The sequence below is a fragment of the Neopsephotus bourkii genome, unplaced genomic scaffold, assembly GCF_033783945.1.
Source record: "Neopsephotus bourkii isolate Nb327-2 ecotype Australia unplaced genomic scaffold, CSIRO-AGI_Nbou_v1 NB_1060, whole genome shotgun sequence".
Classification (NCBI taxonomy): domain Eukaryota; kingdom Metazoa; phylum Chordata; class Aves; order Psittaciformes; family Psittacidae; genus Neopsephotus; species Neopsephotus bourkii.
The window spans coordinates 4,403,787-4,423,853 of record NW_026901548.1 but is presented as its reverse complement, the minus strand read 5'-3'; the positions used below and the strand labels follow the sequence as shown (position 1 = coordinate 4,423,853).

Here is a 20,067-nt window from a genome sequence, read left to right as displayed (position 1 = left end):
TTTCAGGTGCCAAGTCAAAGGAGAAGCTTGGTTTGCTCTCCAGCTCTGACCCATGAGAGGTCAGGCCTTTGCTACAGATACCAGTGCTGGGGATAGTTTAAGGAAGCCCCAGAAGGTCTATTTTCCAGTCTTGATTTCCATGTTAATAGCAATTTCCTGCTCCTCTTGCCAGACTGCTAATCTGTCTTCACTCAGAAGTGAGATGAACAGCAGCATAAATTGCAGGCACTGTCCAAAAAGAACAGTCTCTTCCTTGAGCTGCAGCTCCTGCCTGTTTCACTTATTGATCTGCTGCTTTTCTTGCTGTGAACTTGTAGCACTTTCTTCCTTGCAAAGGAACTTGGGGGTGTTCGGAGGGCATTTTCACAAGTACATTGGCCTCTATCAGTTGGGAAGCAATAGCAATGCCGAGGCTTGTTATTGCCTGTTGCGTCTTGGGGACTTGCTAGGAAGGATGCAAGCTGTGAACAGTGATGCTGACCAGAGCACAGGGGGGCTCAGAGGCATCATTGTCCCTGCAAAAGGAGGTTGTGTGGTGCTGTGGGAGATGCACGTGCCTGGTCAGCTGGGCTGGCTGCTTGAGGTGAGCTCAGACAGCATGAAGTGGTTTCCATTGTCCTTTCCCTTCCCTTTATAGATGCTTTTCCTTAGCAACTATTAGCTTCTGGAGGCAGCAGCTGGATTTGGGGTGGGAGGTCTGCCTCACCTAGAAGCTGTTCCCTTTCCCGTAGGCAGGGCTGGGGGCTGAGATGTGCAGGCTGATGGGATGCAGGGACAGATTGCGGCAGAGCACATCCCCAGCACAGCCAGGCCCCGGTGCTTCAGCAGGAAGGGGGAAGCTGGTGGATACCAGGAGGAGGTCTCTGGTGTCACCTCTGCTGCTAGAGCCTTGCAGCAGAGCTGGTGCTGCTTGCAGGGACGTACAGACAAGGTGGCTCCTGCGGGATGCTGGTCGCTAAGCAACCGGCAGAGGTGGAGCTTGGGTACCATCCCCTGCGCCGCTGCCTGTCTGCACTGGCATTGCCCACATCCTCCCCAGGCAGTGCAGTGGGAGGTCCTGCTGCCCTGCTGGCTGCACCACACTGTCCTGGGCACCCCAGGCTGAACCCTGGTTTGGGGTTCCTCTGCCCAAAATCAGTGACACCCTCACCCTGTGGAAGGAGGTTGTCTTGAAGCTCTGTTGACCCTTTTGTTTGGGGCTTCGACTTCAGTGCTGCTTCCCTGCCTGGTTCTGTACTAAAAGCAGGGCAAGAAGTGGAGAGCCCCAAGGCTCCTCCCTGTGGCTGGGCCAGGGGCTGTGGATGCAGGGTGAACTGGCTGTGGAACACTGGGATAGTGTATTTCCTCTCTGGGACAGTTGTGCCAATAGAGCCTAGGTGCCTTCGGTCTGCTTCAGGTTTTGGTTGTGCTGAGACAGGGGTAGTCTGGGTGGTATGGGAAGGCTGGGCATGCAGAAGGGTTTGGGGAGGTGTCGATGTCTGCACTGCTCCGGTGTCCTTACTCAAGACTGTCCCTTAGGGGCAACTGCAGCCCTGCCTTTATTGGTTGTGGCCATGGCTCTCTTTGCTTTATGACCTTCCCCAGGCTGGGTGTTTGCAAGGTGCTTGGAAAGTCTTTGGATCAAGTGACATCCTGCAGCATGGGATGGAGCCGTGCTGATGTCTGCTCAGGGGCTGATGGATGGGGAGATTGCTCTGGATGGTGGCTTAAACCCTCCAGTGCATCCACAAGGCTGGTTCACCGTGTGCCATCACACTGGAGGATGTTGTGTGCTGAGTGTTAAGCAACCGGCTTTCTTCCCTGCCTTCTCTTGTAATATTCCAGCCTGCAGCCAGTGCTTCTTGCTGGACCTTTGCTGGAAGAGCTGAATGCCCTGGGCGCACCAGGGTATCATAAATGTCCGGTCTCCCCACTCTTGGTGTGCTCTGAACAATGTGGACAGCACGAGTGTACCTTTTAAAAGGTATGTGTTTGCCTTACAGGGCTGCCTGAAGTGACAGAGGGGGCCTGCTGGGCCCCCTTTGGATTGTAAGAAGCTTTAATGACCTTCCACACCCCACTGGGCTCGCTCCTGGAGCAGTGGCAGGCTGTGGAGACTGGTGTGGTGCTGGGTTGCTGGTGGCTGTGTGGTTTCTGGACCCTGGTTTGCTGTGGGATCCAGCTCTCTGGGAGCAGCAGCATGGCTCTGCCTGAGAGCAGGGGATGGGACAGTGGGCATTTCTGCTTGTGCTATTGAGTGGCTGTTGCCAGGGGCAAGGAGCTGAACTGTGAGGGAGCCAGGCTCTGGAACAGCATTGGTATCGCCAGAGGCTGCTGGACTGTGGGGCTGCTGCCCAGGCTGGGCATGGCCGAGGGCACTTGGCTTTTGGAGAGGGAAACGGGTGAGACTGGAGGGCCCTTTGGTTGACAAGGAATGCAAAGAGGTCCCAGAGTGCTAAGCTGGAAGGTCATGGTCTGCCAGGATGACAATGCTGTTTGTGCTCACGTGGACCTTCCGGAGCAGGGAGAGCAGATCGGGAGGTGAGGGGTGGCTGGGGCTGCAGTCTGCACCAGCTCTTTCATCTCACTGATGGGTGCTGTCTGGGCTGCACTTTCATCTGGAGAAGCACAGGGTGTTTTTGCAAGGGCTGAATCACCGCGCTCCTGACCCCACTGGTTGAGAGGAGATCATCGTTTGCACATTAATGCCATTGTGGGGAAGGTGTTTCTTGGCTTCCCAAGCTGTTTGCTGTGAGGGGTCACAGCAATTTACTCCTGAACTTATTTATTCAGCTGGGAGGTGTCACTCAAAAGGGTGGCAGTGAAACCATGCTTAAAATGGCCCGAAATTGCTCAGGTCTTGCAAAACAACCGTGTGCGTGGTGGGAGCAGGGAGGAGGATGTGCTGCTTCTGCATCCTGGAGGACGAGGCACCTTGGCCCCATTCCCACTGGGTTTGCAGCAGAGGTCATGCTCCTCTTCCCTGGGTTTTCCTAGTGCCAGAATGACTGGGGCCAAAGCATGGATGGAGCAAGCAGAAGGAAGGTTTGGTCTCTGGAGTCAGACTCTGACCTGGCTGCTCTCAATGCTGGCAGCTAAGCTGGAGGGGGTGGTGAGTTGCTATTGCTGCCTAACTCAGAGCTGACTTAGGGGACAGCCCTGCCCTCTCCCTGTGAACTCGGTGGCTTCTTAACTTTGCTTTGTTTTGTTTCCTCCCTAACTTTCTCACGATGCATTTTTGATGTATAACATGATGCTGCAAGGAAGCTGAGCCTGGCTTACAGAGTGTGGTTTGCTGAAGTACTCAGGCTGCTCTATTAACCCTGGAGCAGGGGGATGCCACCACAGGCAGCAGGTCACTGCCCATCTCCCAAAGGTGATACCAGCGGAGGACAGTGAGGTTTGGGGCAGGGGAGGCCCTTTCCTGCCTGTCATTTGTGTTTGCACAAGGCCAGCATCCTGCTCTGGGGTCAGATGCCTTTGCGCTGCCTGGCTCGCACATGATGAGCGAGCAGATGTCTGGGCTCTTGGCAACTGCTGACATAATATAAATGCATAATTGCCCAAACACAGATTCAACACGTGTCAATTAGGTTTGTGCTTGCTGCAGAAGAGCAGCTTTGCCAGCCCCAGTCAGAGAGGTGGGAGAGCCCCATGCTCCTCCAGTGTGGTGGATCCCAAAGCTTGTGGAGGTCTGCCTTGTGGATCACTGCCCTCCCATGAGCGTGTTGCTATGGGATTATCTCATCCTTGCTGCCCTTACTGTAACAGCTTCCCTCACTCAATTCATTGCTTGGCAGCTCCAGCCTGGCCATTGGGCACCCTATTGATGAAGATCCACCATCCACTTCTCACCATGGTGCTCAGTGGCTGCTTCAGCCCTGGGTTTGACTCCTTTTTCCCAGCTCACGGTCCCTCAGGAGCTCCAGGTCAGATGAGTGGTTCCAGAGCATGCCAGCTCAACAGCCCAGACTTGCCAGGCTGGCTTGGGGCTGGAAAGTAACCACCTCTCCTGACAAAGGTCTCTGTAGTAGCCGTCAAAGCCCTACACTGGTTTAAGGCACATTGATAGAGCAGGCTTGGGCCTGTCTTCAGGAAGAGACTGGTCCAGACAGCCTTGATGAGCCCTTCCTGCCCTTGGTCGCCAGGGAGGCTCTGAGGTGGACCTGTCCTCTCTGCTGGGGGAGCTGACGTGTCCCTGCAGTTTCACTGGAGCAGCCTCCTGTGGTTACTTGGTGGTCATCTTCTCCACCACCAGGTGAAACCTCTTTGCTCTTCCCTACCTGAAGGCAGGAGCTGTGCCATAGCTGGGTCTTCCTGATGATGTGCTGTTGTGGGGTGGGTCAGCCTTGGTCTGGTTAACAGGACGAGGCAGCAGAGCTCAGTTGGACCAGTGCGAGATCTGCTCACAGTCCAGAGAGAGGCATCTGAGGTGAAGAGGGGATGCTCATGCTATCCTTCATGTTCTAGTTTGACCTATATGAGCTCATAGCATCCTGCCAGGCAGGAGAGCATTGTGCTGTGTTGGTCTGACATCTCCCTTCTAAATGCTCCTGGCTATTGGGTGGGAGGGAGGCTTGGAGATGATGGGGAAAGGGTGAGGGATGGGCAGTGTGGCTGTGAGACCACAGGTGATTGCGGTGATTTGGATGGGTGTATGGTGCAGGGCTTGTGGGTGGATGGAGGGACAATGCCTGCAAGCACCTCATGGCTGCAGGGAGGGCTGGATGAAGGGGGTGGTAGTGGCAGGGGATGGAGGAGCAATAAAACTTCCCCTAGCACCCCAGTGTCCTGCTGCTTCTGCAGTAATTGAGTCCTGCCATGTGGGGAGCCTGTGGGATGCGGTGTCCGTGCTCTTGTGCTTTCATCCTGCCTTTGTGTGCGTATTGAAGTGCTGGCTGGGCAGAGGAGCCAGGTCATTGGGAATTAGAGGATGCCTTTGGTGTGAGGCAGAGGTGGAACTACTTTACTGTAAATGGAGAACATCAGAAGAGATGTGATTGTCCGGGAAAGGATGCTAGGACATCCATCTGTGTGACTGACCTGAGGGACAGAGAGAATAATGGCACATGAAGAGGGAACATAGAGGCAGGGCTTGACACAAGTGAGCAGGCATGAGGAGTCCTTGGGAGCTGTGGTTACACACCCAACTGCAAATCTCAGTGCTGCGACTGCAAAGCTTTGCTGTCCTGGCCTGCGGGGATCTGCAGGAGCCAGGCAGAGGTGAGAAGTGAACCCCAAGGTCCATCCAGCTACAGACAGCAAGCACACGTGGACCCTTATGGCACAGCCAAGATGGCAGGAGGAGAAACCAAATGCTTTCAGTTTGGACACAGCCCTGCTCGGTGTCAATCCACCCATGCCTCTGCTGGCTCTTTCCTAAGGGTTGAGCAGAGAGGAGCTCCAGGGGCTGGTGCTGCAGCTGTCTGCCCTGGCTCAGTGGCTCTGTAGCCCTGCTGCCCTCTGAGGGTCTACAGAACCTCTGGGAAGGACCAAGGCTGGGAGCTGAGAAGGCGCTTTCCCAGCTCCTGCTGTTGAATGGTACCCACAGAGGGATGCTGTCCCTGAGTGAGCTACCATGGGTGTTGCCTTCTTCTTCATGCAGAGCTGGGCTGATGTCGGCACCAGATCTCTGTGGGGCTGCTCCCATGGAGGGGTCACAGCGGCCTGGGGATGGTGGCAAGCCGCACAGCTTGAAACAGTGGACAGGCAGGAGCTCTGCTTTGGCTCATCGGGACAGTAACAACCACAGCCTTAGAACTACAGGGAAGGAGGTTGGATGAAATGCCAGAGAATACCTCTTTAATGTGATGAGGATAAAGCCCTGGTGCAGGGAGAGGAGTTTCCACCACTGGAGACTATTACAGGCTCATAAGGGCCAGTCTGGATGGAGCTGCTCCCTGCGTTGAGCCGAGTGGGATTAAATGACTTCCTGAAGCATCATCTCCCTGCTGCAGCGCAGGCTGCTGCAGCCTCCCTGGGGCTTGCAGAGGCGGGTTGGGGTTCTGGAGGAGAGGGGTGTTGGGAGCGAGCGCGCAGGAGGCTGCGGGGACCGGGGCTCCCGCGTCAGCCGCATCCGGAGCCTCACCTCTGAGTCAGCGTTTCGCTGGCGATGAATCACAGCGGTGCTGCAAGACACGGCTGCTGCAGGGCTGGAATTAATTGTCTGGAAGGAGGGCAGCGCCACAGGAGGGAGAGAAGTTGTTTTCCCTCATCTTATCAGCGGTTCCCAAGCCTGGCTGGGAGGTTCACCGCTGGAGAGAGATGTGCTGCGCCTGCAAAGGGAGCTCCACCTTTTGGTCCCCTCCCTGGCATCACCCGGGGCACAGGGTTTGGTGAGCTGGTAGCATCCAGCCGTGCTTGTCCTGACCCTCTGCCTGGTTGGGGCTGCTTTGGTCGCAGGCAGCATCTCTGCCCTCCCGTGACCCAGCAGGCAGGATGTGATGACCTCCCTCCCCGCCATGGAAAGGTACCTCTGGGTCCTGCCAACCTCACTGCAGGGCTCCTTGAATCCATAATTCAGGTTAAAGTTGGGGTTGCCTGTCTCCCTTTTCCTGGTGGGGAGCAGGTGACCCCCAGCACATGCAAATCCATTACAGCACAACTGTAAATCCATTGAGCCAACTGGAGGGTGATGGACAAGCTCCATTGTCACGCTTCAAAAACGTTCTGAATGTCCTTTCTGGACTCGGATACCCTCAACCTCAGATGTGGATTGTCAGAACTGCCCGCAGGTGTAATCCTCTTCAGAGGCTTGGCCCTGTCCTTGATGCTTTTACTCACAGCTGGGTTGGAGGCTGAGTACTGCATCCTCAGTGCACGCATGTCCAGGTCGGTGCTTTCCAGCCTCTGATTTTCCTTGTGAAGGATTTTTGCAGGCCAGGCACTCTGCAGCAAAGCTGGAGCCTGGGGATGGGTTTATTTTAGTTCCATTTTCCAAGTCATTGAGGAGTTTTCTGCGTGTCCCTGCTTTGTGTGTCCGGGCACTCAGATACCAAAGGACGGATTCTCCCCAGCTCTGCAGGGAGACAAATGCTGTTGCTGCAGATATGTCTTGAAGTGAGACTAGTCAAGTATTTCCTTAGCGAGGCAGGTAACAAAGGTTGTTCGAGGCCATGAACCTCTTGCCATCTGTCTCCACCAAGCAACCATTGGAGGGCTGCTCTCTGCGATGAGCAGCCTGATGGGGTCATCCCAGCACATGTAACCCAGGCTCCTTGTTGCTATTTCTAGCTCCTGCTCGGCCCTGTGACTTCTTCAGGCTCCTTTGACACCTCCTTGGTCCTTTTGCATATCTGTAAAATGCCTCAGAGCATGGAAATTTCCAGGTTATGGTTGGGATCCAGCTATGCTGCACTTACGGTTTAGGGACTTGGGTGCAGGAGCAGGCACTGCAGTGCTGCTTGCTCTGTGCACGGCTGGGGACCAGCACCACGGTGGCTTTGGGACTTGGACCTTCTAAAGTAATGGTGCATGGTGTGTGTGCACAGTGAAGATGCTGCATTAACGTGTATAATGCGTGCATTATATATGAGTGGTGAATGTAAAGCAGGCAGGGAAGGCAGCCTGGGCAGAGCTAACTGCTGCTGAACGACAAGCAATGCAGGGATAAAGGATGTAAGGCATCGGGGTAAATCTGTTCGTGAGAACTGATTGTCTGGTGTGTGGGGTGAAGCCGGGGCAGGGCTGGAGGGAGATGGCATCCCAGTTCCTGGTTCCTGGGGGATGTGATGGGGAGCGGATAGCAGAGGAGAGGGGGGCCAGGAGCATGTGGGGCTTATGAAGGTGGACATGGTACCTTCTCCTCGGCACCATTTCTCCCCACAGTAGCCCCAGATCTGCCTGTGTGGCCTCAAGTCCCCGCTGTGTCCCACAGTGTCCCATGGTGTCCTCTACATGGAAGGTCAGTGCTGGTAAGGGAAAGGAGGGAAGCCCATGTGCTGCATCCTGCCCCGCTGCGCCTGGACTTGCCTTTTCTTCCCACACCCTCTTATCCCTCTTCTGTCCCTTTCAGCCTTTAAAACATTTATCTTTGATAACTGCCTGCAAGCCTTCAATATCTCCAAGGCCTCAGAGTGCCCTTGCCTTGGAAGATGCTAAAAAGCTCTTTTCTCCTGTTCCTGGGCACCCACATGGGGTGTGAGTCCTCCACAGGAGCCTGGGAGCATCCAGGGGTGGATATTCCTACGCATTGGAGAGGGTTCTTCCTCTTCGGCCCTCCTGCTCCCTGTTGGAGCTGTGGGTCTTCACTGTCAGACAGGCTGCTCCCTGGTGTGCTCCTGCCCCTGCTGTCCCAGCAGAACTTGCATCGTCACTGGGATGTTGACCCCGAGATGGGCAGGTATGGGCTGCATGTGCTCTTGTCATTTAGTCTGATTCAGTGATGTTCTGGGGTTTCTTGGGGTCCTGATCCTGCTTCAGTCTGTTGTCACTGGTGGGGATGTGACTCATGGCTGCACAGCCACAGGGGTGTCGTTGCTCCCCATTCCCGGCCATACATTCCTTGTGGCTGGGATTTCAGTGAGGTCCCTGATGGGGTGCAGTGCAAGCACTAATGGCACAGGGTCCAGCAGGACCCCATTTGAAACCTGTTGCTGTTCTTGTCTCCCCAGTGCATCGCATCTCACCAGTGGCAGTTTTTGGAGGCAGGGAGAAGAGTGTTTCCAGAGGCTCCTGCTGCTGCCCTCCTGCTTTGGGCAGTGCTCCTCAGGCTCAGGGAGCTTGGCTGGGGCACAGGGGCTGTGCACAAGGTGATGAATGAGGTTTTTCCCATTGCACGTCAGGTCCAGCCTGGGGCACGGCTCAGGTCTCGGGGTCTTTGTCTGCCACAATCTCTTTTCCGCCCTCCTTTTCCTGTCTGTGTTTTGTCTCCTCTCTGAGCTCTGGGCTGACTCTTCCCTCTGCTTGCTGACACTTCCCTCCTCCTCCTTATTCGTGCAGCTGCTCCAGACAAGGAGGTTTTGCAGTTGTGGGTGCTCACAAATGGGTGATACCAGCCCTGATTGCAGTGGGAGAGGTGCAGAGCAGCAGAGAACTGGTGGCCCCCAACCCCACACCTCCTGGACGAGCTGGAGATGCCATTGAGAATGCTGAGGCTGCCCCAGCTGAGACCCCCTTGCCAGTGGGGTTTTCTCCCTCTGAATCCAGCGCACTCAGGCTCAGTGTGGCTGGACCACGCAGTGGGTGCCTCCTGATGGCAGGAGCCTGCCAGGACTCTGCCAGCAATCACCAGACTTTGCCTGGCTTGTGCTGCTTCTCCTGGGGCTCCCGATGGCTTGGTGCGCCCTGGAGCATGTGTCTAAGCTGGTGCGTGCTCCCTGGTACAAGGCAGCTCTGCAGCATTACCTAGCCCCAGTGTTGTCCCTCAAGGGACAAGGAGCATCGTGCCCTGGAGGTAGGGATGTGCTGGGTGTCACGCTCTGCACTTCACTGTGGACAAGGGTGATGAAAGAGCTTCTGTTCAGCTCTTGCTGCTGGTGCATCTCCAAGCTGAGGAGTGCAAGTGGGGTGCTTGGAATGGTGTTTTGGAGGCAGTGTAGTGTTTGCTGCCCTAGAACCCCATGTAAGAGGTAGGGCCAGGGGTGATGCAAGAAAGTGCCAGATTAACTTGGGATGAAGATGTACAGTGGGTCCGGCTCCTTGCTGATCAGCCAGTGCAGAATACGAGCCCTCCCTTCCCTGACAGTGCATGCAAAGGGAAGGATCCTGGCAGGATCGCAGCCTGTGATGGCTCTTTGGTGCCTTGCCCTTAATGAGTCGGCTGTTTGCAGGCAAGGGGTGCAGATGGGGCAGGCAGCAGCATCCATGTGGGACCCTCCTGCCATGCCACGGGGCTGCGCTGCGGACGCGGAGCTCTTGGCGAGGGGGGAGCCCGGCAGTGGGGTGGGAAAGCAGGCTGGTTCCCAGCTCTGCTGTGGCTGCGGTGCACATCAATCACTGCACGGGGGTGTTGGGGTTGGGAAGAGGCGGCTCTGCAGAAGGCGCTGCCTCGGACGCGGAGGCAGCCTGGCCGCGATGAGCTCTGCTGGAGCCATGGGGAGCTGGCACCAAGGTAGGGCTGGCCCCGCGGGATGCTCTGGGTGCAGCTGGCAGCGGGGCCCAGTGCGGGGAGCAGCAGCCTGGGGGGGATGCAGGTCCTGGAGCCTGGATGGGGGCCGGGGCTCTGTTCCAGCCGGGAACACTTTGGGGCAGTGCAGATCTCTGCCTGGAGCAGGAGCGCTGTGCAGGCACCGGACGCTGCGGATGCGCTGCGTTTCTCTTCTCCCCCCTTCACCACAAACAGGGTGGCTCACAGGGATCTTGGCCCTGCTGCAGAGCAGCACCGGATTGCTCTCCGGGCTGCCTGATGCACTGCAGAGCAGTCCGGGGATTTGCATGTCCCCCAGTGCCAGGGACCGAGTGACAGAGGGGCTCAGGGGGCTGCATGGTGCCGGGCCCTTGGGGACCGTTTTCCGTGTTCACTTTCTATGTGTCCTTGGAGGATGCCCAGGTTTCCCCACTGGGACTCCTCTCGTGGTTCCAGGATGGCTGCAAGCTGCTGCCTCTGCTCTCATCCTGCCTGTCCCCTGCCAGCTCAACCTGAGCCCCATAGCACGGGTGTTGAGTGCATGGGGCTTTGCACAGAGGCTTACGCCTGCCCCTGTCTGTGATGCTTTACAAGTGAAGTGTTGTGGATGGGCAGCATCTTTGGCAAGGAGCAAGGGGGGGAAAGCAAAGCCCAGGAGCAAAGGGCTCAGCCTGGAAACCCAGCCCATCAACAGGGAGTGAATGGGGAAGGGGAAGCAGGCGCAGGCAAAACCCTGTTTGGAGGTGGGAGGGAGGGAAAGGCTCTGTGGGGGGAGTGCTGCGGAGGCTGGAGCCAGGATATGGTGGGGAAGTGTGGGGGCAGAGCGTCTGGGAAAGCCGTGAATCCACACTCCAGCTTGAAGGGAGGAAAGAGGAAAACACCATGGGAAGGAGGAGCAGGCAGAGAGATGATGGGAGGAGATTATAGGCATGACAAGCAGGTCTACTTCGGATCCTGCTAAGGCTTTCTTTGCAGTCAACCCTTCCCATGTGCCTGTTTCACTAACCCAGAACCCCGAATGGCTCCAGCCATTTCTTGCCCTGAGGAGAGCATCCCTCGGTTTGGACCCATTTCGGGTCCAGCTGTAGCAGAAGCGAGCCAGCCCTTGCCAAACCCTTGGGTGTGGAGGAGTCCTTCAGCCAGCACCCTGCACAGAGGAAGGGTCTGGGGAATGGTTCCTGCTGCCTGGGCAGGTGGAGCTGCTCCGGCCCTTGCTGCAATTCCAAGGGAACAAGCATGAGCAAGGCTAAGGGCTGGGATGCCCGGCCAGGCTGCCAGGGTCGGGTGCTGCTCCTGCTGTGGGTGATATTTAGAAGCAAGAGATTCGGGAGAGCGTTTCCACTGGTCTCAATCAGGGTTGCTGCAGTCGTGGTCAAAAACTCTACTAAAGGTTTGTGACGACAGTTTGTCAGTTGAGGTGTCCCTTTGGCAGCATGCTGGCACCCATGTCCTTTCTCAGTCCATGGTCCCCCGTACTGGGGTCTCCTGGGGGGCTGCACTGCAGGATGTACCTGGAAGAGGGAACCCGGGGTGTGGGGGAAAGAACCTGAGATCTGCAGGGGATGGGGGGGTGGCATACTGGGGATAGGAGGAGCTGGGCTCTGGAGGGATAGTGGAGGAATAGGAGGAACAACGGAACCCCAGACTCGTGGCAATAGAGAAGATCCAAGAGGAAAAGGGGTGTAAGAGGGACCAGTATTGGAGGCCACAGAGGTCCTTGGCTGGGGAATAGAGGGAGAGCCAGGATCCAAAGGAGCACAGAGGGGATGGGAGAATGTGGGAAGAACAGCAGGCGCAGATGCAAGCAGTGCTGGGGCCAGTGGCAGTGCTGCAGGCAGCTCCATGCTCCCGTCCTCTCTGCTCAGCTGCACCGTGGGCAGAGGACCGGAGGCAGCAGCGCTGCCCACATGGACACGGCACCAGCTCCTGAATGCAGCCGTTGTGGCTGGGCCCGGCAGTGCCAGTGTGACCCCCCCGGCCCGTGCTGGGACCATGCACATCTGCAGGGCTCAGCTGCAGCCGTGCTGTGCCCCTGAGGTCGCTGGTTTCCCTGCCATCCCCATCTTCCTCAGGACATCTCCTGGACCCTTCTACCCCAGCAGCCCCATGCAGGGGAGAGTGAGAGGCTTCCTGCTCCTCCTTGAGCGCATCCTGCCCTGGGAGCATGGAGGGGCTCATTCCTCCCTCCTCCCATGTTCCACACTGCTGGGGCAGGAGCAGTGCCATAGGGATGGGCTCAATGGGACCCTCCGCTCCACTCATTGGTGTTTAGGTTTCTTCAGAGCCTGGTCTCCCTTCCAAGGCGCAGGAATGGTGGTGCTGGGGTCCCCATTGGGCTGAGTTGTACTGGAACCTGGGAAAGGTGTCAGTGGTTGGGATCCCAAAGAACAGTGGCAGGAGAAGCCAGTCCATGATGGGAGCCGGAGATGGTACCCAGGGGCTTGCCAGACAGACCCCTTTGATGGGGCTCCTCCACCTTGGCACCCTGTGTTGTGTGCTCATTTGGTCCCTGGATCAGGTCCCTTGCCTATTGTCAGAAGGATTGAGCTGGAGCTTCATAGGCAAAGGACAGGAATGGCTGGGAGAGATAGGATAAATTCCTGGTTTGCCACTCTTAAACATCCCCCACCGTTTCCTCAGTGCTTCCCAGTGAGGGGAAAAACCGATTTGGAAGAAAGCTTGGAAACCTCCAGTGTGAAAGCTTTTGGCCCAAAGTGCTGGTTGTCATTTTAAAGATGAAAAACTTCACATGCCGGCATCCAAATGGAAGCGGTTGGGAATGATCCGCACAGGAACCGGAGCTGGGAGCGCGCCACTGCTTCAGTTCACAGCAGCCCTGTTTCCTCTGGGGGAAAAACAAACCACTGCTGACCTTTGGAATCTTCTCGTGCCCTCAGCCGGGCCCTGGGCTCCGTAGGAGGAGCGGAGCTGATGTTTCTCAGGGGCCGGTGGCAGCTTGTCCTGTCAGCATGGGTGAGATCCTGGCTCCTGGTGTGAACCAGGTCCCTCTGCGGTGTCGCTGCCGATGGGCTATGGGACAAGGCTGCTTCTGGGCAGGGTGCCTTGCTCTTTCCCTTCCTTTGCCTCCTGTCTGAGCCAGATTTAGCAGTTTCTCCCCTTTAGCATCTCCCCTTTGTGCCGAGGCCACAGAGGTGGGACACGAGCTGTGGTGTGAGGTGTAAAGGAAAGCCAGCAGCTTTGTGAAGGACACCGAGCTCAGTGGCGCAGCTGATGCACCACAGGGATGGGATGTCACCCAGCGGGACCTTGGCAGGCTGGAGACGTGGCCCTGGGTGAACATCATGAAGTTCACCCAGGCCAAGTGCAAGGTCCTGCACATGGGTCGGGGCAAACCCCAGCACCAGCACAGGCTTGGGATGGGTGGGGGGAAAGCAGCCCTGAGGAGAATGACTTGGGGATGCTGGTGGGTGACTGGGTGGATGGGGATGCTGGTGGATGACTGGGTGGATGGGGATGCTGGTGGATGACTCCAGCTGGATGGGGATGCTGGTGGGTGGTGGATGGGGATGTGGTGGGTGAGGTGGATGGGGATGTGGTGGTACACCAGCTGGATGGGGATGCTGGTGGGTGACCGGCTGGATGGGGATGCTGGTGGGTGACACCAGCTGGATGGGGATGCTGGTGGGTGACCGGCTGGATGGGGATGCTGGTGGGTGACACCGGCTGGATGGGGATGCTGGTGGGTGACACCGGCTGGATGGGGATGCTGGTGGGTGACACCGGCTGGATGGGGATGCTGGTGGGTGACCGGCTGGATGGGGATGCTGGTGGGTGACACCGGCTGGATGGGGATGCTGGTGGGTGACACCGGCTGGATGGGGATGTGGTGGTGGTGGTGGGTGGTGGTGGGGTGTGGTGGGTGGTGGTGGGTGGGGATGCTGGTGGGTGAGGTGGTGGGGCTGGATGGGGATGCTGGTGGGTGACACCGGCTGGATGGGGATGTTGGTGGGTGACACCGGCTGGATGGGGATGCTGGTGGGTGACCGGCTGGATGGGGATGTTGGTGGGTGACACCGGCTGGATGGGGATGCTGGTGGGTGACACCGGCTGGATGGGGATGTTGGTGGGTGACACCGGCTGGATGGGGATGCTGGTGGGTGAGTGGCTGGATGGGGATGCTGGTGGGTGACACCAGCTGGATGGGGATGCTGGTGGGTGATCGGCTGGATGGGGATGCTGGTGGGTGACCGGCTGGATGGGGATGCTGGTGGGTGACACCGGCTGGATGGGGATGCTGGTGGGTGACCGGCTGGAGGGGAATGCTGGTGGGTGCCCAGCTGGATGGGGATGGATGGGGCCTGGGCAGCTCGAGTGGCAGATGAGTGACAGTCACAAAGGGTGCTCGATGTCCTGTGCATGTGTGGATCATCCCCGGAGCACTTGCCAGCCCCGTGCTGTATTTGCATAAAGGTTTACAAACCATAAAGGTGGTGAAACCCCATTACAGAGCCCCCCAGCCCGGGAAGTGCTTCCACCTCCCCTGTTCCTGACCCGGGGTTTGGTTTTGCATCTTGCATGGGACAGGCAAGCCTTGTCCCACCGCTGTGCAGGGTCTGGCCATGCCAGTGGTGGGAACCCAGCGTGCTGTTGCTGCTGGGAGCTCCAGAGGGGGAAAACAGCAGCCATCCCGGATGCAGTGTATGGAGATGTCCATGTTTGCCGTTTCCTGTGTGAGTGCAGCCTTTAACCTGACTCAGCTTGGTGTTTCCTCCCAGAATAAACCCTTCTGCTCATCAAAAATACCAGTGGAGGGCTGTGGGGAGCAGGGGGCTATGGCCAGCCCCACTCCCATCTGTGACTGAGGCATGGGGCAGGAGCCCTGACCAGGGCGGGTGGCCATCCCCACACCACTGGCTCATCTCTTCCAGCTCATTCATGAATGATCATGGGATCATTCCCAACCACTTCCATTTGGTTCTCAGCATCCTGAAGGATGCTGGATTCACAGTGAGTCCTGTGGAATCCTGCTGCCACCACCCTTTGCAGAGCCACCTCCTGGCAGGGACAGGGAGCTGGGTGTCCGGCAGCACATCTGTGTGTGCAGGCAGTGGGGCTGAGATGGGCAAGTCCCATCACATCTGAGGCATCCCAGGCTGCTGGCTGCCCAGCAGCATCCTCCATCCCCGTGCACCCAGGTGACTTCTCCTGTCTTCCATTGTGGGTGGTGGCAGTGGCAGAGCAGGGGGACCATCGGCCATGACGACGGAGACGGGTCCTGGCTCGGATGTGAGGAACGCGCAGGAGGAGGCTCCGCAGCAGCAGCTGGAAGCAGCCGCAGCCACCAACCCCTCCGGCCGGGACACCGAGGTCAATGAGAAGCCTGGAGCACAGTCTGATGCCCGAAGTACAGAGCTGGTGAGTGAATGAGTGCGTGCTGTTAGATGCAGCAGAGAGGAAAGCACAGCATTCCTCAATGGGCTCTTCATCAGGGACTGTAGTGAGAGGACAAGGGGTGATGAGTTAAAACTTAAACAGGGGAAGTTCAGGTTAGATAGATGCTAAGGAAGAAGTTCTTTACTGTGAGGGTGGTGAAGTGCTGGAACAGGTTACCCAAGGAAGCTGTGAATGCTCCATCCCTGGCACTGTTCAAGGCCAGGCAGGACAGAGCCCTGGTGACATGGTTTAGTGTGAGGTGTCCCTGCCCATGGCAGGGGTTGGAATTGGGATGATCTTAAGGTCCTTTCCAACCCAGACTATTCTATGACTATGCCACCACTCTGCTCCACATCACCATGTCCTTGCTGCAGTGCAGGGGCTGCAGGGAGCCCAGTGAGATGGGCACATGCTCTGTGCTGCTGGCCCCAGGGGAACATTCTGGAGGGGCTCAGGGCAATGGATGGGCTCTGCCTGCACAGGTCCTTGTGAACAGGCAGAAGGGGCAGTGCAGCAGCTCAAGGTGCTGACTGTGCTGGGAATGGCCAGCGCAGGAAGGGAGGAAGTGGGTGTCCCATGTCCCAGGACTGAGGTGCCCCTGATGGCAGCCTCAGAGCCCCCAGGGAGCTGTGCTGTTCCTCTGCTGCCTGCTGTTAGGGGGCTTTCCCCATCTGCCTGTCCATGCTGGCAGCGGTGCCAAGTAACCCTGTGTATCTCCCCACTGCAGGGCGCAGACATGGAGGAGAAGGACTACAGCGAGACGGATGGTCTCTCTGACAAAACAACCCCCAGCAAGACCCAGAAGTCACCCCAGAAAACCAGCAAGAAGGTGAAGAGTGCCCTCTGCAGAGTGACCCTGCTTGATGCCTCCGAGTATGAGTGCGAGGTGGAGGTGAGTCCCAGCTTCAGGGGCTGCGCTGGCACCAAGGGGAGGACACATCTCACCTCAGACAAGCAAGTCCCCAGTGTAAGGCTGCTTCCAAGGACACCTTTGTAGTATGTGTCTCCTATAGAAAAAGATCCACAGAAACAGCCATTTAGGTTGAAATGTCAAAATAAGTGAAAAACCTGCAAAAACGGACCCTAGCAGGGAATTTCAGCCCAATGAATCCAAAGTTGGCAGCTACTCACAATAGAAAACAATGTCTAAAAAGCAGAAGCTTAATAGATAGGGGATAGAGCTCCTCCTGGCAATATGTGCATGACACATCCACGTGCCAGCCTGTCTGCTGACACCTCGAGCACAGCGTGTTGGCTGTCCCGTGAGCTGAGGCAAAGGATGTGTGTGTTCATGTGAAGAGGCTGACAGGCGTGGGCCCTCCTGGCTGTGTGCATCAGATGGGTTTGTGTCCATGCTCTCTGTGTTCATCATATAAAACCAGCAGGACAGGGATCGTGTGTGAAGTTGTTGTGTGTATAAGGGTGATAGACGTGCACATCCTTCAGCTGCATCCTTGTGTGTGCAGGCGGGGTCCAGCACACCCCACTATTTGTGCAGTGTCACAGGTGTGTGGCATGGGCTTGCACATGGGTGCACATTTCCCTGGTAGTGGCTGTCACTACAGGAGGAGAAGAGGAGCTGCCTTGGCACTGGAGGATGCTGCAGGGCTGCTTCATCTGCTGCCAGCGCAGGGACCTCTCCCAGGGTTAAATGAGGAGTTGAGGCTGGGTCTATTGGAAGGGTCCTATCCTGCAGGGCTAAAGGCAGATGGGAGGAGCAGTAAATACCAGGAGTGCCTCTTTCTGTCCCCAGCTCTCACTCCTGTCTCCTGCCTTGGGTTGGGGAAGGTGGCACTGGTCTGACCTGTGGCATCGTCCTGGTGGGACGGGCATCTTTAGGGACTGGTAACTTTGCTTAAGAACGTAAAAACTGAGTTGTTGAGCTGCTGGTGCCTTCGCCAGGGAGAGCTTTGCGTTTGCTGCTGGGGAGTGGGCAGACGGGTTTTTGTTGGCAGCAGCTCAGAGCTGGCTGCATACAGATGCAGGTCCTGCCTCCCCCAGGCCTTGGCTGCTCAGGATTGATGAATGCAAGGAGTGTAGCTGCCTGGGACAGCCAGTGATGGGGGGGGTCTGGCCCCCTGCCTGTGGCACAGGCAGCAGAACCTTTGATCTCAGCAGCCCTGACTGTCCTTTAGCAGTAAAATTTGTCACAAAGCCATGGAAAGATGGGTTGTCACAGAGATGAAAGCCCTCCTGAAGAAGAAAAGGAGTGGAAAGCACCCCGAGGACTGCAGGAGGCTCATGGGGCACATGAGCAGCTGGTGTGAATCATCCATCCCCTGGTTCTCTCTGTAGCACTGGCCAAGCCAAACGGGCATGCAAGCACAAACCTGGTTACAGGCTCACTGGCAGCTTCATGAACAGAGCAATACCCCTCAGTAGGCATGGGCAAGGATGAGCTCTCTGCTGCTGTAGTGCAGAGGATGGGCTCAACTTTGAGAGCTGCTGCTCTCTAAAGAAGCCACCTGGGGTATAGAGAGAGAGTTTAGTGTAGAAAGGCTGGTGCTGCTTTTCTTCTTCCTTTCTTTCAGGCCCCATGGGAATAGCTGTGCCTTGCCTGCATGCTTAATGGAGGCTTAATTCAGTTAAGGTCAAAAAGGGAGTCAAAATTCAGTGTGACACCCTCTCTGGTTTGGCATCACTGTCTCCTGGTGTGATGGGGGATGAGCTGTGTGGGCACTGGGTCTTCCTGGCCGGTGGGACCTGCTTCCTGTACCACACTGCATGGGCTTGAGCGTGCCCTGCATCCACCTGAGTGTCCCCAGAGTGGTGCTGCTGGGTGAGAGGCTGCTCTCAAAGGCAGCTCAGCACCTTCTGCTGGTCACCAGGAGGGGCCAGGGCTGCCCTGACCCTCCCCAGTGCTCCCTGCCTGCACGCACCGGGTGTCCAGGAGCACAAGGGAGCTGGTTCACCTTCAGGCTCTCCGTGTCTCCAACAGAAGCACGCCCGAGGCCAGATCCTCTTTGACATGGTGTGTGAGCACCTCAACCTCCTGGAGAAGGACTACTTCGGCCTCACCTTCTGCGACTCGGACAGCCAGAAGGTGAGGATGGGGGAACCCCCTATGGCTGCCCTATCTGTGGGTGGGGGACACCCCTGACCTGCTGTCTCCCCCTTGCAGAACTGGCTGGACCCTTCCAAGGAGATCAAGAAGCAGATCCGCAGTAAGTGCTCAGTGTCCATCCTCCGCAGCCCTGGAGCATCCCAGGGGGGTGCAGATGTCCTCTGGCCAATCCCCTTCCACTTCTGTCCTGAGTGGGACCTTTGGCAGCTGGCCTGGGGACAGGGATCCTCTTGCTGCCTGTTACCTACCTCTCCTCTTACTCATGACAGGCATGGGGGTCAAAGGGACCCTGTCTATGCCACTGGAGAGCTGGCTGAGACCTGGTCCCTCTCTGGGTGCCATTCGCACCTGCCCTGAGCAGTGAGGACAGGGATGGGGGCTTTGTTTGGAACAGGTCATGGGGTGCCTTTGCCCATGATGTTGTTGCCTTGCTGGCGTGGCAGAAGGGCTGTTGCCCAAGGTGTCACCTTCTGGAACGTGTGGTTTTCACTGTGACATTGATAGTCATGCTCAGCTGATGGCTCCTGAAGTTGTGATGCCTTTCTCTCCCCAGCCATTTGGGGACAATTAACCAAGTCATGCTGGTGACCCAAGGGCTGTTCTGGCAGCTTCTGGAGCCCCCTTGTGCCTGCCCAGTGCCAGGCTTGGGGAAAGCAGTGGGACCATTAGTGGATGCTTGGATGCTCCTGTCCTTACTGCTCTCTCCCCTCCTCTCCCCTAGGCGGGCCCTGGAACTTTGCCTTCACTGTGAAGTTTTACCCTCCAGACCCTGCCCAGCTCACGGAGGACATCACAAGGTGAGGAGCATCCCTCCATGGGCACAGCTGCCAGGGCTAGGACCAGCTGGGAGTGCACGGAAGGGCAGGGCTCAGGCAGGGTGTGGGCAACCAGGGGATGTGTGGGGGCTCGTTGCCCATGTAGCATGTCTGACTCATGCAGAACAGGACCAGGAAGGCGGCCATGTAGCATGAAGGTAGCAGTCCCCGTGGAGAGCAGTGCATACCGGGGTGCATTAGGGAACCCCAGCCTGCTCCAGAGGGCAAATGCCTCTGCCCTGCTCTCACCCTCTGCCCCTCCTGCAGATACTACCTGTGCCTGCAGCTCCGTGCGGACATCATCACGGGGCGCCTGCCCTGCTCCTTCGTCACACACGCTCTGCTGGGCTCCTACGCCGTGCAGGCCGAGCTGGGGGACTACGATGCTGAGGAGCACGTGGGCAACTACGTCAGCGAGCTCCGCTTTGCGCCCAACCAGACGCGGGAGCTGGAGGAGCGCATCATGGAGCTGCACAAGACCTACCGGTGAGCCCCGGCACAGGACGGGCTGGGGGCCTCGTGCCTGCTGGGTACCTGAACACGTGTGTCCCCTCTCTGTCTCCCTGCAGGGGAATGACCCCCGGGGAAGCGGAGATCCATTTCCTGGAGAACGCCAAGAAGCTCTCCATGTACGGGGTGGATCTACACCATGCCAAGGTACAGGGCTGTGGGGCTGCCAGAGCAATGGCCAGTGCCACCCCATCCTGCCCTGCTGTTTGCACACCCCTCCCTGCCCAAGCCCTCTTCAC

The 20,067-nt window shown here is 57.4% G+C and overlaps 1 protein-coding gene across 13 annotated transcripts in view; it reads left to right on the top strand.

Annotated features, from left to right (window-relative positions):
* EPB41L1 (erythrocyte membrane protein band 4.1 like 1) overlaps positions 1–20,067 on the top strand; it is a 56,310-nt gene that overhangs the window by 14,602 nt on the left and 21,641 nt on the right. For 12 of the 13 annotated variants that reach the window (XM_061361678.1, XM_061361673.1, XM_061361680.1 and 9 more), the window contains 7 exons: positions 15,238–15,421; positions 16,167–16,331; positions 18,378–18,482; positions 18,561–18,603; positions 19,225–19,300; positions 19,586–19,804; positions 19,888–19,975. In XM_061361678.1, coding sequence (XP_061217662.1) covers positions 15,263–15,421; positions 16,167–16,331; positions 18,378–18,482; positions 18,561–18,603; positions 19,225–19,300; positions 19,586–19,804; positions 19,888–19,975 — 855 coding nt within the window. In that variant the 5' untranslated portion in view covers positions 15,238–15,262. Of the gene's footprint in view, positions 1–9,852; positions 10,031–15,237; positions 15,422–16,166; positions 16,332–18,377; positions 18,483–18,560; positions 18,604–19,224; positions 19,301–19,585; positions 19,805–19,887; positions 19,976–20,067 lie in introns of those variants that run through there. The other variant, XM_061361669.1, reaches the window with a different exon arrangement.